This window comes from Scomber scombrus, chromosome 3 (genome assembly GCF_963691925.1).
Source record: "Scomber scombrus chromosome 3, fScoSco1.1, whole genome shotgun sequence".
NCBI lineage: Eukaryota > Metazoa > Chordata > Actinopteri > Scombriformes > Scombridae > Scomber > Scomber scombrus.
In genome coordinates this window covers 25,201,408-25,221,989 of record NC_084972.1, presented here as the reverse complement: position 1 = coordinate 25,221,989, position 20,582 = coordinate 25,201,408, and the positions used below count along the sequence as shown (strand labels likewise).

The 20,582-nt window shown below is 38.5% G+C and overlaps 1 protein-coding gene across 1 annotated transcript; it reads left to right on the top strand.

Annotated features, from left to right (window-relative positions):
* Positions 1 to 1,251: 1,251 nt before the first annotated feature.
* Positions 1,252 to 20,543, top strand: LOC133978138 (rho-related GTP-binding protein RhoA-D-like). Its single transcript, XM_062416498.1, has 5 exons — positions 1,252 to 1,374; positions 11,397 to 11,554; positions 14,325 to 14,445; positions 15,221 to 15,351; positions 17,272 to 20,543. Exons 2-5 carry the CDS (start codon positions 11,399 to 11,401, stop codon positions 17,443 to 17,445), a joined length of 582 nt encoding a protein of 193 aa, XP_062272482.1. The 5' UTR covers positions 1,252 to 1,374; positions 11,397 to 11,398; the 3' UTR covers positions 17,446 to 20,543.
* Positions 20,544 to 20,582: the final 39 nt, after the last annotated feature.

Below are 20,582 nucleotides of genomic sequence, written 5' to 3'. Positions count from 1 at the left end.
ACTGCAGCTCCGTCAAATCTCTGCCAACAACACCGGAAGTCAAGGCGTGTGGCCTTCAAAATAATTATCAAAATATTAGCTAAAGTTTAATGTTGCTTTGGAGAAAAAACAAGTGTACAAGTCAACATAATTCACATCTATTATTTGACATAATTAATAAATGAAGGTAAGTATTGTGTTTTTATTTTGACAGCTGATGGAAGACATCTGTTGTGACATCAATCTTTGGGGTGTGGCAAGATGTGCAAGGTCAGCCATAGTCTGTCTCCAGATTATATAGGTTATATGGATTTTTAACCCCTTACAGCCCAGATCAGCTGATCAAAAACGTGTATCTGTTCTACCAACCTGTCTGAAAACCAAGGGCGACCGCACATGTTTGGTCAAGCCCCTCGGCTTTGAAACAGCCTTGCTCTCAGTGTGAGATCAGCACTTTTATCTGTTTTACATTTAAGAGTTTGTTCTTCTATTAGCATTATATCATGAGATCATCTCCTGTGTTTTCATCTTATTTGTTTATAATGTTTAATCCTGATTTTTGGTGAAATATTGGATCATTAGGACATTAATTGAAATAAAACCAGATGAGAAATTTAGAGGCATAATTATCTGTAAAAAACACATGTATGGAGGGCTGCTTGGGTGTAGAAAAGTATCCTTTTGGTGCTCTTCAGTTTGGGGATCCTACTAGTTTAGAGTTGTTGAAAAGATCTGAGAAACTCAAGAGGCTAATACATTTAAGAATACCTTTAATACTTAATGGCTACTTGATCAGAATTAAAAACATGCCCACGCGCTTCAGCCAGCCATTATCAGTACTTGTCCTAATGAAGACCTTAATGGTTGAAATGTGTAGGCATGTTTTTAATTATGACTAAGTAGCCATGAAGTATTAAAGGCTTTTTAAATGTATTATCCTATTGAGTACCTCAGATCTCTTCAACAACTCTATACTTAATTACACTTGGGTACTCTTCTTGAGTAAATGTACTTAGTTATAATCAAGCACTGGGTATATGCATTTGTATAACTTATGTTTCTGTATTAGTTTATTATGTATTTATCAGTTATTTATGCAGTATGACTTTATTTCCAAAACCCTAAAAAAAAATTAAAAAAACAGAAGCCTGATGTGTTAAACTGTAACTAAGTCCTCTGTTTTATTCTTACGGTAATAAACGGAAGTGTGGGTGTGTTGATGAAGCCCTGCTTGTGGCTGCTGTCAGTGGGAGGATCTTGTCCGCCTGCCCCGTTTCTCAGCACCCTCTCCGTGAAATTAGCGAATACTGCAGCAAGAAGTGAGTGTGTGGCGAGCAGGAGGAGAGACAAGCGGGGACTAATATTTATAAAAAGGACTCATCCAGCTGGCGACAGGTAATTATGAACCTAAAGCTGTAGTTGGATTAAATATTCTCTTTTTTTTTTAACATAAGGCGACATTATAATTATAGCCCACTTACTTGGGTGAGAGGACAAGGTGGTGGCTTGTCCTCACACTAACTGTCGCCTTTTTCCTGCTCAGGTTTTAGTTTAATCCCTGACTGTGCGGAGGTTATAATGAAGTCTGTGTGTGTGTGTGTGTGTGTGTGTGTGTGTGTGTGTGTGTGTGTGTGTGTGTGTGTGTGTGTGTGTGTGTGTGTGTGTGTGTGTGTGTGTGCAACTGTTGATAGCTTCCTTAGTTTCAAAGTCAAAGCAGTAGATCAGATCCTGTTTGTATGGACAGTCTGTCCAACTGCTGCGCCCTCATTAATCCTACACACTGGGGTCCCTACAGACCCCCAGAGCTCTACTTTCTGTCATATCTGACATGTGATGTACTCCATTTATCCAGTTTTTCATGACTTTCTTTATCAATTTGTTCCTAATGATTTAATATCATTGTTTTTCTGTTTTCTGTTTGGTTGTCTGGTTTAATTATTGCTTTTTAAATATATCAGTGTCCTGGGGGACCCCTGTCAAAAGCACCCAAACTGCCTGTACAGATCATGTAGGGGCTGTCAGTCATTTTGAAGCCTTTGAGGACAGATTGTACTTGAGATAAAAGCTGGAATTTTTGTAATAAAAATGGAAATTAACTGTAAGTTTCCTAAAATAATGATGATCTGTTTTTTTCAGGTTACATTATAACAAATAATGTTTTTGAGAAGAAATAAGTTAATATTTTTACTATGCTGGTTGTTTCTTGGGATCCCCAGGGGCCTCAGTGTGTTGTCCTTGTATTTTTAGTATGTTGGTAGGATGCGAGATAAGCAACTCTCCATGACAAATCTCCTAATGAGCCATTTCTATTCTTGGGCACACTTAATTTCCCTCATTATTAACACTCCTGTTTCTTAGAGGGCGTTGTTTGAACTGCCAACAATTGTTTTTCAAACATAACAAAACATGTGGAGGATGAAATCTGAGAACATGGAGGAGTTATTTAGGCCCAAATAATCAAGTTTAAAACAACATGGTTTAATTATTTTGAAAAAAAAAAGATCTGAAAGAATTTGAGCTAGTTTCACTTTAATTTAAAATAACATAAGATTATCATGATATTATATTATTTTGTGTTTAAAAAATACTCTGGAAAATCAGCAATCATCAACAGACATTCCTGCAAAATAGATCCCTGATACACAAGAGGAGAGATGTTGACAGCAAATCTATGCTGGCTGAAACTAATCTATTAATCAGTACAGAAAATTAATAATGTAATTTATCAAGGTAAAAATGCCAAATATTTACTAGTTGCAATGATTATAGTGATATATATTATGAAAATATGGGTAATGATATGTATACTTTTGCTGGCATTTTAAAGCCCAAACAATTAATCAGTTAATCAAAGAAAGTCATGAGAGTAATGTCTTTTAATTAGTTGTTAGTTGCGGCTCTAAACACTATGACATGTTTTTATATCTCAAAATATACATTTCATTTTCATGTACATCTATCAGCTTATTCATTAGTTTTATAGCTGTACTGCATCTGATCGTCGTATTGTAACTTATGATTATTTTTTTAATGATAAATAGTTTTGACTGGAATAATACAGAAGATACTGAAATGTGAGAATTACCACAAAAAAACAAACATAGAATAGCAGCAGAGTTTGATAAGTTGCATCCAGTAAACGTTTGGCATTTGTGTTTTTGTTGATTAATTGTCAATTGTTGATCAACAAAGTTATTGATTAATCACCTCCATCACTACTATAGATGAAATGATTAGTCGACTGACAGAAAACAAAACAATTTAATTTTTTAAAGCAAAAACACCAAACACCATCTGTTTCCAGGCTCTCCACTGTGAGGATTTGCTGTTTTATTTCATTGTAAACGGAATATCTTTGGGTTTGACATTTGATTACGTAATGTACTGCACCCTGGACAAATGGAGAAATGTTCCCAACACTGAGAAAAAAAATTCTCATTTTGAAAAATGTCATGGACATTTATAGACAAAAAAGATGAATGATTAATTAAGAAAATATTTGCCAGGTTTTTTTGTCATCTATGATAGTAAACTAGACATCTTTGGGTTTCTGGCTGTTAGTCAGACAAAACAAGCAGGTTAAAGATGCCATCTTGTGCTCTGGGAACATATAATGGTCATTTTAAACTACTTTCTGACATAATAGTCCAAACATTTTCTCAATTAACTCAAAAGATGAACAGTTATTGAGTTATTGATAATGAGAATAATAATGAGTTGCATCCGTAGAGTAGATGGACCTTTGCATGCTCTGGGAGCAACAGAAGTGTCCAGACTCAGGAAATCTGGCGGACTTCTCTCAGGCAGCCGGTCAGCCCTGTTTGCCGCTCATGACCCGAGTTATTGAACAAAAGTGAGTCATGAGGTGCCTGTTCTTTCAAATCCATGCAGTGTATCCTCTGTCCCTGTTCCTGCTCATCATGCTCCGGCTGCCACCAGCTGACTCAATTCTCTTGTTTCGCCCTACTTCCTCTCAATGGTCTTTCAGGGCAGGAATATCTGTGACCTCTTCCTTTAGCCAATTTATAAATTCATGGCTACTTGACTGAAGCCATGAGGGGGACCACGCTGCCATAAATTTGAAAATGGCCAGCCGATATGATCACTAGACAAGCTCTAGTTTAGATACCATTACCACCTGAATTTAAAGGAACAGTCCAACATTTTAAGAAATACACTTGAGAAGAGAAGATTGATATCATACTCGTTAAAATGTTGCACTGCAGTTTTACAGGCGTTTATATGGTTGACTATTTCCTGGCTGGGAGCAGTGACTTCTTCCTCTTGGAGTCTTGTCACTGTGAGATTGCCAGAAAGCCAGCAGAGATTTCTTTATGCTAACTTAAGCTAACCAGCTGCTAGCTGTAGCTTTAGTAGTTACCAGACAGATATGTGTAGGGCTGAAACATTTAGTCAGATAATCCACCAGTTGCCAACTATTTTAATAATCAATTAATTACTTAGTCTTTTTTTTTTTTAAGAAAATGTTTAAATTGTTCAGGTTCGAGCTTCTCAAATCTGAATATTATCTGGTTTCTTTAGTCTTCTGTGATAATTAACTGTTGGTCAGGGTGAAACAAGACATTTGAGGATGTGATTTTAGGCTTTGGGAAGCTGTGATCGACATTTCTCTCTCTGTTTTTCTTTCTTCCCCAACAATTAATCGATAATGAAAATAATCATTATTTGCAGCCTTAGATATGAGTACATTCTCTAACTCTTGGCAAGAAAGCTAATAAAAGAATAATTTCCCCCAAATGTTGAACTGTTCCTTTAACATAAAAGTTTTTTTAATGTTCAATCAATTTAGATTCTGAAAAATTAAAACAGAGATGTCCTTTGTATAGATAAGTAGGTCATTGTCGGTAAGAGAGATGTCATTCCTGGTTTTATTTCTTGGGCTGGTTGACTGTTGGGACATTGGGTCATTTCCATGGGTGTACCAGTAAAATCATGACTCAGTAGGGCTTAAAGAGCTGGTGTGTTTGTAACATACGCCCAAAGAATGCAAAAGGCCTGACCAGATCTGCCGTCCACAGTCCACAGGAACCTCTACATTGTGTCACAAATGCTTAATCCGAAACAGGGTGAACCTTTCTTGTAAGCTTAGTTTTTGAGTGGTCACCAAATGTCCCATCCTCCATGGGATCTGTTGTCTGTCTCTCCTGCCGGATATAATCAGATAAGATGTTTTCACGTGCAGGTTCAGGTGGTGCAGACAGCCGGTGTCGCAGGCTGTCTCAGCCTCAGCCTCTGCAAGTTTATGAACTTTGGCCCATTTCTCAGACAGACTCGCCGAGGTGAAGAAAATTCTTGCATGCTTTCAGCTCGCTAATGAAATAAGGAAACCGAAACGAAATTCCTTAATTAGAAATGAGTCATTGTTAGGATGCCAAAGATGCTGGGGAACATTCTTGTAAAAAAAGAAAAGTCATTTTTATTCTCAAGTTAAATAAGTTTTGTGTTGTTCCACAGATTCAGAGTTGAGTTTTAATCTCTGGGTGAATGTTTATCTGCCAAACTGTTAAAATCCAGCCTTGCTTTTATTGCTCTGTTACTTATGAAGCCTTTTTATCTACAACCAGAGTTGGACTGGGCTCCTTGACAACTGCTGCTGTGTAACGTTAACGCTGGAAACCAAGGAAATAACTTTTTATTGTTTATATCAGCTGATCTGTAACTCAGGGCTCTCTGAGTTTAGTGAAGTATATGAAAGAAAGAGGTGCAGCACTGTAAAGCCTGTTAGACAAGCACAACAATCACACTAGGACTCATTTCCTGTTATATGTTTGCTTGTTTGCAGGACCTCAGAACAAAAAAGTCATCATCATTACAATCTCAGGAACAACACGTCTTTTATTGGCCGAGTGTTTGTCTTTGTTTTGCCTTGTTGATATTAAACTCATGAGAATTGAAAGACAGCTTTACCTCGTCGGTTGGGGTCACACTCTGCACTGTGCTAACTCTGCTTAGTTTGTTGCATAACTACTGTTGTCCCCTAAGCCTCAGGAAACCTTCTTAGAGAAAGAAAGAATGAAAGAAAGAAAGAAAGAAAGAAAGAAAGAGGTGGTGTGTTCATTAACCCGGGGCATTGCTCAAATAGTTGTAGGAAGCAATGGTTCTTTGCTTTCCTACGTGTTTGAATGACTCCTCCTGTTGTTTTTGGACAGTTATGATAGTGAACTCACAGACTGTTACAGCTTCCATACTTCCTCTGCTTTTGTTATGGTTTGTCTGCACCTGATCATTATTTTCATCATCAATTCATCTCTATATTCTTTTTTTGATTAATCAGTTTATCATTTAGTTAGTAAAATATCCCAAAATGGTTATCCAGAGTGCAATGTGATGTCTTTAGTTTACTTGATTTGGCTACCCAAACTCCAAAGATAACATATTTAGAATGATATAAAGCAGAGAAAGCCTTGTGAATGTTTGGTATTTCTTTTGATAAATAACTTCAATAAATTATGGGAATTGTTGCCCATTCATTTTCTATTTACTGTCCATTGAGTATTGAGCCTCATTGTATTATCATTTAACATTATCAAGTTAATTTGTACCTTGTTAAGTGTATTGCTAGGCACAAAAGCAAAACTTGTTAATTGTATGTACTAGATCATAAGTATCTACTGACATAAATTATGTCTTTTACGATGGTAAAATAAATAAATGGACATTGTAATAATAATCTTTGAAATCCAGAGGATAATTATGACAGAATGAGTGAGTCTGAAAAAATGTGGTTCCGCATAAAAAAATATTTAGACTTAATATTTAATTGATCATGACATAAAGCTGCCTCTGAGGATATTATTCCTTATCATCACAGCGGGTTGCACCGTAATTACGAAGAGTCGTGGGAAGATTAAAGGAAAACTTCTTTTTTTTTTTGCTCTTCCTGAGTTTTCTCTTACTTGCCCCTGTTTAAGCACTTTTAGGGAGTTTTTCAACATCAAGATGGCGGGTCTAAGGATAGAAGATGTTGTATTGCTGCACAGATTGTCAAGCCCCCTGAGGCAAATTTTTGATTTGTGATATTCAACTATACAAATAAAATGTACTTGACTTGACGGCTCACACCATATTAGGCAATGCTTCTTTTTCTGCTAGAAGAATGAGCCTGAGCAGAAGAAAAATTTTCATTATCGATTAGGTATCAGTATCAGATTACTTTCTTGATGAATTCATTATTTGTGGTATTCATAAAATGTCAGAAAATTGTGAAAGTTTTTGTGTACTATTAAAAATGTCTTGTTTTACATCTTAGTGTGGTAATTAAATGCAGGCTGTGATCACAATACTGTAAATACAACTTTATTATAGACCAGTTCAGTCAGTTCAGCATCATTCAGTATAATGCCTCTAGGTTTTCTTACAGTGTGTCTCGTTGAAGTTTGAGTCTATACGTAACTCAGTGTTCCTGCTGTCTCTCATTTTACAGTCAGTCCTAAGTCAACTTCTGCATGATTTAAAGGCTTTATAAATATGTTGTAGCATATCTCTCTGCACCAGCGGATAAATCTCAGTTGTGTTGTGTAGAATAACAGCTACAGACCAATGAAAATGTCTGCACCCTGATCTGAGTGATGTTTATGTAAAGCTGACAGAATAATGTTGAACTATTTCTGTTTCTTGTCGCAACTTTCACGATTACAGTTAATCTCACAGAGACGCCTTTTACTCCCATTCAGTGTTGCGTCGAGGTCAAAGGTCATTCAGCTGTCAGTGGCTGCTGATGATTTCTGCCCAGTCACACATTTTGATTGAGTCAGAGTGAGATGAGGCTTTGATATGAGAGTTGAATGGCTGAATCATGATGAACAGGCTTGATCATCTGGATTACAACTCCAGTTAAATCAGTCACCACCAGCAACCCCCTGAACTTTGTCCTCTGTTGTTGCTTTCATTAGTATCCATGAGAGCCTAAATTGAGGGCATCAGTCATACGTAGCCTGAGTATTCGGCACATTTTATAACTTTGGCATTTTCATGTATAATTTCCTTTTGCCAATGTGCTGAGATGTTCCTTCATAGGCTCCAAATATTCCTGGGACTGTTTAATGGGCATGTATGTGGGGGTAAGCATGCATGCCTGCTTTGGTGTGTTGCATCGCCTTTGGCAGCCCTCTCCGTGTCCTGGCTCTACTGAGGCCTGTCCAAACAGAGCTGCAGCCAGGAGCTCCTCCTAGGCTTCACAGAACAGGAAGTGGATTGTTTTGTTTTACAGGGTGAGCCTCTGAGGCCTTGGTGCTGCTGTCTCCCACTTGTTTGGCTTTGAACCCATCATATCTAGTTGAGCTTTTCTGGTTAACACTATCTCTGGAAAGCAAAAGATGGAAGTTGTCTTTGTTATTAGATATTCTATGATTTGTTGAATGAAATGAAATATCATAAAAAGGATTTCCTACTACAGATGAAGTGGATGATAATTTTGTTATGGTCATTTAATAGAACATTTGTCTGTTTAAAGTCTGTCAACAGCTTTGAGTTCATAGCTATGAATACATTTTAAAAGCTAGAAATAACAGCAGCACCAATATTTGCTACAGCAGCCTAAATTAAAACCTTTTGGCAAAATCTGTGTAGCTGTAACAAAGTACACGGCATCAGAAGGAGTGGGCCTCAGGGTAAAAGGCAGAAAATATGATCAAACCATGACCAGAATTTCCATAAGAGGGAAAGATGTTAATAAAACTGTCAAACGAGAAAACGCACCCAACATTTCCAGTGTGCCTACTAGGTATGCCAAGTCTAAATATCAGTGGAAATAGGGAAGGGTAATAATTTATTCTCTTCTTTTTATTCTTTCTTGGGTTTCTTTTGCTCACATAAAATATACGTTTGCGCTAAATGTACATATTTCAGATTATTTTTACCTCTTGTCACTCATTATACATTTTGAGGACAGTTACAAGGATTCATAAATGTACATTGTAATTTATATATTAGTAGAGCTGCTACAATCAGTTGATTAATTGATTAGTTGATCGAAAGGAAAAAACGCTGAACTTCTCTGGTTCTAGCTTCTTAAATGTGAATATTTTCTGTTTTCTTTTGTCTTCTATGACAGTAAGCTGAATATATTTCAATCAGGAGAGACCAGATATAAAGTAAAATATGTTTATTATGCAGATGATATAATGATTAGGTATTGTCATAGTCTTTGGCGCTTGGACTCTGCAGGGAGAATTTTTGAATCGAAGGATGTAAGTCCTGAGCATCAGCATGATAGATCCCCCCATGGAGTCCAGACACTGGTGATGGTGGCTGATGACTTCAATCAATCTTCTCGGGCCAGATCACAACAAGTCATCTTAAGGCTGAAACTGATCAGGCTGATGAAGTTGAAGTGTTGCTTTGAGGAATATGAAGACTGGGTGGTGATGGGGAGGTGGTGGGTTGCGCAAAACAGCATCAAGAGAGCACCTGAGCAGAGAGGGAGAACATTTAAATAGACAGCTGCAATATGATAGGCAGACAATGAAGGTGTGTCACTGTGCTATTGATTAGACTTGAACAGGTGATGTGAACAGCTGATGTGTTAATTGATGCTCCAGAAATAACAGCAAGGAAAATTAGCTTTGACAGAGATCAGTATGAGCTGTAAGAAGGATCAGGATGACTAAAGAATGACAAATAAAACTATGTGAGCATACAAAGTGGTACAAGGTGGTCTTCCTGTCTGAACTTTCGCTAAGCTTCATTTTGGTTGTGGACTATTTGTTGGGACAGAACAAAACATTTTGGGTTGTGCCTTTGGCTTTGGGAAATACTGATCAACATTTTATACCATTTTGTGACATTTTAATTCAATTAATCAAGAAAGTAACCGACAGATTAATTGAAAATGAAAATAATTGTTAGTTACAGCCATATACAGTATATCAACCACTATATAATGACTTGTACAGTTACTGTTTTAAAATGCCTGAAATATGTGGTGTCCTATTCATTCCAAGTATATTTAATAAGTTACACATTCTCCTCAGATTTCACATATCTGCACATATCGTCTTGTATTGCATGTAAGCTTAGCTTAAATTACTTACACCATCGTACCAAACCAACACACATTCACACAATCAGTCAACAGTTTGATTATCTTCCTTGGAAGATTTGGTGTTGCTATGCATCAAGGCAGAGATTAAAAGTGGGCGTGAGGTCAGATTCAACTCAAAGTTTTGCCCACAGCACTGAAAGATGAATTTCCCCTGATAAGTGGGTGCCCTCGTGAGGATTGCTGTCAAGACTGTCTGGCAGAAAGTGGATGAGGTGAGGAGCCAAATGACTATATGCACAGCTGCTCCCAGGCAGAAGGGCCCCGGCTCATCCATCAGCTGCACTGCTAACTCATCCTCACGCAGCCTGCACACACACCAGCTAAACCAGTCGTCTCCTCCAGGGTCTATTACAAAAATGTGTTTTGATTCAGTTGGTTCAATGGATTGTATTTTGTGCACAATAAACCAGCAAAGCGTCATTTTTTATAGGCTTGAAGTGTGGTTGTAAAATCTAAATCTTGTTCACAAAGATGCATTTAGATATGTTGGACATGCTTTTATTTTAAAGGGAAATAGCTAAATCCCATGTAAGAAATGACACCTTAACACAGGTATAGCATGTGGGCTGAACAGTTTAGCTTTCGTTATTTTAACAAAAACTATTTTGAGATTATAATGATATTGGCAACTATCAAAGTATTCCCAAAGAGAACTGAAGGAGCATCCATAGAAATAAAAAGCAGAGAGAGCAGTGTTTTGTCTGCTTTTTAGGACACTAACACAAGTACTTCACCAGCTGCTCTAATTTCCTGGAAGCTTTTCTTTTCCACACGAGCTGCAGAGGGAAACAAACAGGGCGGGAACAGGAGTGAATGGCCTGATAGCACATTCCTTCATGTCCCAGCTTGTCTCCAACCCCCTCCACTGTTTCTCCTCTCCTTCACTCCACAATCTTCCTTCTCCTCCTCTTCCTCTGTTCTTCATGTACCTTTGTAGTCTAGATTTGGCATTGGGGATTCAATGTCTGTGACTGCAGCTGTCTGTGACAACATGCAGATCAGTGTGACCTCCTTCAGTGTGAGGCAGCACTGTCAGTCACGGATGTCAGAAGGGTCTCTTTGGAGCCACACAGCATGAGGGGGAAAAAATTGTACAACATTGTGTTTTTGATTTATCTTGTATTTCTGCAAAGTCTACAAATAGCTGAAGTATCTGTAGCACGCACACAACTATATGTCAGAGCACGACTGTGTTGTCTGAGTCATTCCTCCAGCATGACAGAGGAAATCTGGCATTACACAAAAAAAATGTTTGTTTTTCCTTTTGTGGTACTGCTGATAATTTTGGCACTCAAGGGCCCATTTAAATGTCTGTCTGTGACAAATTCATGGAAAACCCTCCTCTTGTTTCCAGAGATGGCAGCCATTCGGAAGAAGCTGGTAATCGTCGGGGATGGAGCTTGCGGGAAAACATGTCTTCTCATCGTTTTCAGTAAAGACCAGTTTCCTGAAGTCTACGTCCCCACAGTGTTTGAGAACTACATAGCTGATATCGAGGTTGACGGGAAACAGGTTTGTACCATTAAGATTACTGATAGTGTCCATGTCATGTAACAGAGAAAGTGTTTCCATTTCTTTCATGAAGCAAAAATAATAAATAATATGGATGACCTAATAGACCCTTTTCATGACATTTTAACATTTCATAGCAGGAAAAAATAACATTAACCATAGGGGTTATTAATGTTATTAATTGCACCTGTTTCCTGCTTTGACAAGTTACAATGTCTGCTGTGAAAAGGGCAGCAGAGTCCCACAGGCATGTATGCAGTTTACAATCATAATGTGACAGATTTGCCACTCGAAATTCTTAATTGTTGAAACAAAGGGTCCTTGATTTCAGACAAATGCAGACAGAAGCAGGCTTCTCATTTATAGTTGACTGAAATAACAACTGTGGCTTACAGATTTTATCAGCTCTCGCAAGCAGCTTTGCTAATTAAGTTAACCTTAGCTACATGTGTTGGAAAACAACCGTTTTTGTTCAATCATTATGTTGTTTAGCAGATTAACTTTCATACTTAGCATACCAACATTTGCTGGGGTCGTTGAAGTGTCAACTTCCCTAAATCCAATAAACATCATTCACTTCATTAAAAATTCCAGGATCTATGAATATGCAAGTATCTATTCGTCACACTTTTGCTCTTGTATTTTTTATTTTTGTAAAGTCTAGGAAAAAAAACACTACTTTCCCAACTCTTGCTGAATATCACTCTTACTACAAATGGAGTAATTCAAAGTTACTACATAGTTACTTGTGCTAAGTGATGCACTTTTTGAGGGAGAGGTTTAGCAAACAATCATACCACGTTCACACTATGCAGGATGGATGGGAAGGTTCAGAAAGATAATTATATTAAATGATGGACTTTGGCTAACATGAGGTGCCCATGTTAGTTTGGTTTTCAGGCAGTTTGGTTATTAAGTGCCAAATCAGATAAATTAGAGCTTTCAGATCATTCCAGTTTCCCAGTCGTAATTACGACTTAGAGGTTGACGTAAACGATATTTACTTACGGTAGCTCCAATATGAAATGAACACAGCATCAGGCTGGGTCTATATTAACCCTACACCATTATATTTGTTTAATTTGTGTGAACTCTGGGTGTGTAAATCTGTACACAATATAAAAAAATTCAATGACAATGGGGGGTAGTGAATGAGTAATTTTGGACACAGCCTGTAAGTTATGAAATCTGCTACATTTTAGTCCTACTGACGTCTGTGTGTGTATGTTTATGTGCATGTGTGCGTGTTGTCTTGAATCTGAGTCATTGGGAGTTGGTCAGCGAGTGTTCAGTCTGAGCCACAGATGGCTTGTTATGTCAAAGGGTTTTGTTCTCTTGAGCTGACCGCCGCTGCAGGATCACCACTTGGCAAAACAGGAAATGACTCTACTTCCCAGCTTCCTGTTCAGACAGGGAACAGGGACGTCTCCTGGCAATCCCCCACCTTCCCCACAGGACCCCCCCTCCTCTTGTCCGATAACCGTCTCTCATTTCCTGTCCTGGTCTCACTGAGATGGAGGGAGAGGCAAGGAGGGGTTAACTGTTTTGGACAGGAAATATAAACTTAGGTATCCGCGATGGATGTTGGTCTAGAAGTGGATCATTTTGGTAAAGATATGAGTGTGGGCTCCTTAAGTTTCTCTCCTGAGGATTGCCTGCCCCATCAAGACCATTATATAACCAGCTGGATTAGATTTGTGCTCCTCGTCCCCAAATTTGAGTTCTTCTACCCCCTTGAGAGTAAAAAACATTATTTTTCTCTCACCTACTGTGGATTGGACTGATTCTAAAAATAGCTGTTTTTTCCCCTCTCTTTTCCTCCCCAAAGTCTGCCGCTTACAACAAGTCCAGTGGGAACATAACCGCTCTGGTTGCTCATGCAGACTCAACAGTGTGCTGCCACCTCCCACCCTCTGCCTCTGCACACCTCTATTTTGGGACTGTTGACTGATGCTTGTGCTCTTTGTGGGCATACCAGAATCTTTTGTCATTCAGTGAAGTTCCAGTATTTAAAACTTTGCAAAAGTTTCCCCCCCCCCCCTTGAACATACTGAGTCAGCTGCAGAGTGGAGTCAAGCAAAGACTTACTGTTAATGCCCGTACAGGGACAGAAGGTATCTGGTTTGATGCTCACTAATCTCCCACTTTCCCTAATTGAATTAATCAGTGGTGTGATGGGATGAGGCCAGTCCCCAAGTTCATTTCCACAACACAGACTTACGAAGCTGATTAGGCCAGAGCCACAGCTATTACAAGAAGCAAATATCTGTGCACTGAATTTCCCACAAATGAGGAAAGCAACCGCAGTAAAACACATACAGAACAACACCAAATTATGCTTAAGATGCAAGATATTTGTAGCAAGAGGAGATAAATCTCCAAAGGCTAAGCTGTTGTTGTATTCTATTTGCTTATTGGCCTTTGGGAAAATTACTCAGAAACACCCCATGCTCCAAGATTCAGACGTCATATCCAAAATTGTAACAACTCTCAGCGGAAGATAAAGTAAACTTCATCACAAATGACGTGATGTTTCTTTTTGTATTCATCCTAAATCAGGGAGCCAAATTACATCTCCTCTGGGCAGACGTGTAATTTTCATTTTAAGCTCTTATGATGTGTTCAAATTACAAAACTAAACAAAATGACATGTATGAGTAATAGGTGAATCACTTTGTTTCCAAAACGAAGATAGCCTTTATCTATAGTTAATGTGTCTTGAGTGTGTTTTCTGCTTTTTAAATCCTTTTTCTTTTGCCTTTTTCTCCAGGTGGAGTTGGCTCTGTGGGATACTGCTGGCCAAGAGGACTATGACAGGTTGAGGCCTCTGTCCTACCCTGATACAGATGTCATCCTCATGTGCTTCTCCATCGACAGCCCAGACAGTTTAGGTAAGGAACTGCTGACGTGGCCTATTTGAGATATTTTATATGTATATCCTTTTATTTAAACAGGTTAGTCTAAGTTGGATAAACCGGGCAGCAGCACAGAAAGTTGACAGCTTGTATTTATTATATAATATGATGACCTAATTAAAACCCTCCGCTAATAAACATCAACGTAGGCACTTATCAAACCCGCCCTCATGTTTCCCTGGTCAGTTCAGATCTCACACTGCTTTAAGATTTCATGGTCCAGACTCATGGTATAATGTTCAACGCTCTTTAAATATCTTTTCCCAGATAACATTATGACGCTTGAGAAATATACTTTTAAAATCTGAATGTTCTTAAATGTACTTGTTTAATTATTAATTGATTTCTGTATTTCTGCTTTTTGATTTGTTTTTATGTCATCTTGGCATCATTGAAAATGAGGGTCATCCCTCAATGTATCCCCAAGAAAATAAATAAAGGTTAATGATGATGATGATTATGACAAAAATGCTAAATACACAACTTTTATTTTCTTAAAGTGATATTTTTTTTACCGTATTTATCTTCACAGAATCAGGGCAGTTCATATCAGCCAAGCAAGCTGTTTGTTAAATGCCTTAATGGACTTCATGGGAAGTAGGATTAGTGCAGCTAAAAACATCTTTGCCTCAGGCAGTCTGCAGAGCAATCCATCATGAGAAGTGTTCTGTGCCGTGACTCTGCACTGGCTGTCCTTTTTATAGTCGCTCTCTTGAGTGTCTCTGCTCACTACATGTCTTTCCCGGGACAGAAAATATTCCTGAGAAGTGGACGCCTGAAGTGAAGCACTTCTGTCCCAATGTCCCCATCATCCTTGTGGGGAACAAGAAGGACCTGAGGAATGATGAGCACACACGGAGAGAGCTGGCCAAGATGAAGCAGGTACAAAAAGCCTCCGAAGGTCAATGAACTGTAGATTGTGGTAATCAGGCAGTTATTATGTGCCAAGTAGGCCGTTCTTCTGTCCTCAGGCGCCAGAAGCCTGACGTATCACAGAGACTATAATGTGTAATGCAGTAAGGCTGGTTTGACAAAACTGTACAATGGTTTATAATAGAGACACGATTATATAACATTGTCTCCACAATCGCTTGGTAAACAGTTGAATTACCCCGTTCATATTACAAATGATTTTACCAGAAATGTGAGCTTGCACCTATTTAATTGGCCAACACAGTACACTGCGTTTTTTTGCAGCAAATGTGTGAAAAGATTGAACTTTTTTGCTGCATAACCCTCAATTTCTTTGGCAGGACTCTCTACATTAGCCTCCTGCAGTGCTCTCATTGAAATTAATGAGAGGGCTGCATCTTTTCCACGCAGTGCAGTTATCCATATGAACTCTAGAAGAGGTTTACAACTCTAGAAGTACACTATTCACGTTACAAACTTATCTACCAGGAATATGTGCTTGAACATTTTTTTATTGGTCACTACAGAGTCTTACTGGATTATGTTGTGTTTCAAAAAAGTTTAATGTGTCTCAACTTTTAAGGATAACCTAGCGTTTTTTTTGTTTTGTTTTGTTTTTGTTTTTTTTCCACTGGACTGGCCTCGTTCAATTGAATGATGGGGCTACATTTGTTTTTTTTAGTCAATACGAACGCAGACATTATTGTTTAAACCTGTTCAGAGGAAACAAGTTAAGAAACCCAAGAAAAAACCAAGAATAATGTTGCCATATAATCCTAAAAAAAGAAAAGAAAAACAATTTAGTTAAGTCGGTCTTATTTATATAGCCTGAAATCACAAATTTGCTTTCAAGGGCTTTGCAGTCTATACAACATAGACACCCTTTAACCTCAGACCCTCAACGAAGAAGGAAGATTGTCACCAAAAAACTTTTAAGGGAGGAAAAATGGATAAACATCAGCATTAGAAGAGGGATCCCTCTTCCAGTAAAAATAAACATGCAATACATGTTGTACAGGAAAATTAAACTGAAATAATAACAGTAAAATGACAGTCTAGAAAAAATATTGACTACAGGTGTAAAAAATGTGGATCAAAGATCAAGCAATTTACCAAAATTAGCAAAAACACAAAAGAAAACTTTTTTTTTTAAAGATTTTGTTGGCATAAACGCCTTTAATAAGTAGTAGACCGACAGGAAACATGGGAGAGAGAGGGGGGGTGTGACATGCAGCAAAGCACCTCCGATTGGGATTCGAACCGGGGTCGGCTGCGTATATGGCATGCGCTCTAACCACTCGACCACCTGCGTGCCTAAAACTTTTGTTTTTAATATCATATTAATTGAAATAAAAGACTTCACTATCTTCCTTTTTAAGAGAGATTTTTTTTACTCGTCTGTCATTGAGAGTTAACTTCCCCTTTGGAACAAATGGTCACAGCAGTCTGAAAAGGCTGTTACTGGCCTTTCAGTCGTACTATTATGATAGCAACATATTGCTTTACTGTGTCACAGAAAGGCACTATCGTCCATTCTGTGTCTGTCTCCAGGTCCAGCTGGTCACGATAATAGCAACATGTTGACAAAGCTCTCCAGCTCTTTCAGACGCCACTGTCAGCTTTTCCTTTCTGTAAAAAAATCAGGAACCCTTAGACAAAGAGTAGCACAAAGTCATCAGTTCAAGTGTTTTGGATTTATGTGGTCAAACAGACATTGTTGCCTCCACACGCGTAAGCTATGATGTGGCTGGGAGTTACTGATGAAGTGTACTTGTGGTTCTGTTTTTATCTGCTTGATAAATTTGTTATCATTACAATACAGTGTAGATAAATCATAAAAACACTAGGACATAATTAGATTTTCTAACAATCTCTTATCTAACCATTCAGGAGCCAGTGAAGACAGATGAAGGCAGAGAAATGGCCAACAGGATCAGTGCTTTTGGCTACTTGGAGTGCTCTGCCAAGACCAAGGACGGCGTGCGGGAAGTGTTTGAGATGGCCACTAGAGCAGCACTTCAGGTCCGCAAGCGTAAGAAGAGAAGCGGTTGCACGCTGCTGTGAGAAGCTGGTGCATTCGATTAGTCCAGACACCGTAAAATCAACTGACCAACAGGAGGAGAAAAAAAAAAAAAACACCACACATGAAATGGACTGACCTTTTACCAAATGGCATCTTTGTACTGTATCTAGCATTTCATGACAAGAGGCAGACAGATGAATCACACGCAAATAAACCTAATACAGGAAATGGACTTTGTCTATATTACAACCATGGTTAGAAATTGATGTTTAAAGTTCCTTGTTGATTTGCTTTTTTTTTTTAATCCCAAAATCTGTTTCTACACGTAGAGTGTTTTCCTACTATGTTTCTCTTTATATTTGTAATGTAACGAGGCAGTGATAGCTGCACATAATTGTATGCAATATTGTTCTTCATGAGCTCGGGCAAGCAGCGTCCCTCCTTGCTAGCATAAAGTCTTCTTGAGTAAGGTCTTGTCCAAACAGTCCAGACTGTCCTGTTAATATCACTTCTGTTTATCATGGTAGCTTTTGTGATAGAGAATGAAAGTAACTGGAGACATCTTTTGACCATAAAAGCTAGTGCCTTTTTTTTTTTTTTAAGTTTGTACACCACCATCTACTTCTCATGTGTGTCAGCTAGCTAACATTTCAGCTGAGGGCCTCTCCATTGTATTGTAGCTCATTTCACACAGTGTTGTCATTGTGAAACCTGAGCAAAGCCATAACTAAGGCTTTCAGTGCTGTTGACAACTCGTCACGCACAACAAATGGTTGCTTGTGTCATTTTTGTTGATGTGAAACATCAGCGTTCCCATCAACATTCTCTATGCTGTCCGCTCACATTGAGGATAAAGATAGGTAGCTGCTTCTGTAATGTGATAGGAGTGATCTCCATTCTGTTTAAGATCTGATTATTCGCACACATCCCTCCATAACTGTCGCTCATTTGTGCAGTGGACCCAGAAAGGGGAGTGAGAACTGGCCAGCCAAGACACAAGCCAATATGCCTCATCTATGCACAATGGCTGTTAGGACCAACAGGGAGATGACACAGCTGAAACAGAAATAACATGGAAGCCAAGGCCTGGCTGGTGAACCCACCCTTGTTTGTTTATTGTGAGTGATGGAGTTGAGCTCTCATTCTGCTACAATGCAAGTGAGCCGGTCACACCCGCTGTTTGAATCCGTATGTGTTGGACGGGTTTGCCCAGTTGTGTACATCTATTCAGAGCTGTTAGCCTTTACGTGTGGATGTTTCCAATCGGACAACATTCTTCACATGTTTGAGAGGAGCTGAGTTGTGTATAAGGAGTTTGTTTTTCCCTGGTGCCTTCTCTGTTCTGGTGTGCCTTTTGGTGTTTCTTTCCCAGACCAGATAGACCAGCTGCTCCATGCCAACCTGACACTGAATGACAAGGTCAAGAATGACCTCAACAAAGAACAACTTATGTTGAAGCAAAAGGTGTTATTAGTTAAGAAAAGTTTGTTCTCACAGTTAAAATAGCTTACAGATGTTCTAGTTATTGACAATTTACATCATGTAGTTTTGCGTCAAAAATGAATCACAGGAAAATGACAAAATTTGTGAGATTACATATTCTGGAAAAACATGTCCGCAAGCACGCCCTTTAATGGTTTTAAAGTTGCTCAGAAAAAAAGTACAACTGTGATAAGAGGAAAATTAGGCTGATTGGTCTGTGTTCTCATGATCTATGTCTTGATCTTCCCTCCCTTGACATTTTATGTCTCGCATCTAAGCGGCTGTAGATCCTCAAGGGCCTACACTGAATTTGTTTTATAGCAGTGTGATGGAGACCATTTCCTGGTCCCAGTTTTCTCACGTGTCCTCTCAGAATACTCGATTGTAAACTTGACCTGGAAGTGGAACGGCTTGTTATACAATGCTTGAAAAGCCCAACGACTGTCCTCAGGCAGACTCTTCACAGCATTCCTTTTTTCTGCCTCTGTTGCTCATTCATGTACATGTCCCTGTGTTGCATGGAGGGTGGATGTTGAAATGTGTGTGACAAAACAATATCTTTGATGTTGCATGCAACCTCCTTATGAAGCCAGTGAAGGCACCAAACCTACCAGCTGGCAAGATCTGTATCTTTTATATTGTAATGCAACACCATGTTAATGTTACTTCAGATCTTTAAAGAGTGGATAAACTGTGTTTAATTCTGGACTTTGTGCATTCATGTGGAAGGAAAAGCACACTAACGAGGCGAGAGCAAACAGATTAAGATCCTAAAGACATTAAAGATTTCTATCGATGAAAACACAAGTCTTGAGTTTTGCGTTTCATAGTTGTGACACGATGTTCACGGGTCTCAACAAGCTTAACACCAAGGAATCCTTGGAAATTAAAGGTCAGCAGAGATAAAGTTGAGTAATTTTAACAGCTGGAAGCAAAGCATAATGATGAAAGAATTTCCTTAGAGCAGTGGTTCTCAAACTTTTTCACATCAAGGACCCTACACTCACACAAATTTGACTATGGACCTCCATTTAATGAGATTTTGTTCCATGGCCGCTATCTGATAAGATTTTTGCTTTCCGATGTCTTATTACATAGTGTATTAATCTCATGACCAAAATAGTCATACATTCTGTCGTTGTGTTACTTATGGATGGAATTATAGTCAAAATAAATCCCCTTTTTGCTGAGAACCCCTGGGAGTCTCAGGACTCACTTTGAGAACCACTGCCTTAGAGCAGCAGAGTTTAGTGTTGAACATATCACTACAAGCATGTACTATACAGCTGTTTATGTGTACGCAGATAAATCAAACATTGTCGTTATGATGTCGATGCATGCTTGAGTAAACCATGGGTCTATACAGTGTGCACACGCAAACACACACAAGCACTAACAGACACACATCTTTGGGAACAGCTTCTGCTCAGTGTTGTGTAACTTTTTTTTCTCTGGAAGTATTTGAAATTATAAAGGTTCCAGGTTTATATAAAAGCCCATTATAATAATGCTTTGTAAACAGAAAGTGTTGTAGTGAATGTTTGATCTAACGTGAACATGAACATTGTTAATAAACTATTTTTGAGACAAGACTGACTGGTTTCCTTGTCCAGTTCTTCTAAAAAAAATACTGACATTGTGTGGTTTACTCCAAATATGCAATTACAATGTAATGATTAATCAAACTGATGTTAGT

Excerpts from the sequence above, each read along its gene's own strand:
- LOC133978138 (XM_062416498.1), top strand. The coding sequence starts at position 11,399 with ATGGCAGCCATTCGGAAGAAGCTGGTAATCGTCGGGGATGGAGCTTGC. Across the intron at positions 11,555-14,324 it reads TCGAGGTTGACGGGAAACAG|GTGGAGTTGGCTCTGTGGGA; the intron begins GTTTGTACCATT and ends CTTTTTCTCCAG. Across the intron at positions 14,446-15,220 it reads CGACAGCCCAGACAGTTTAG|AAAATATTCCTGAGAAGTGG; the intron begins GTAAGGAACTGC and ends TTCCCGGGACAG.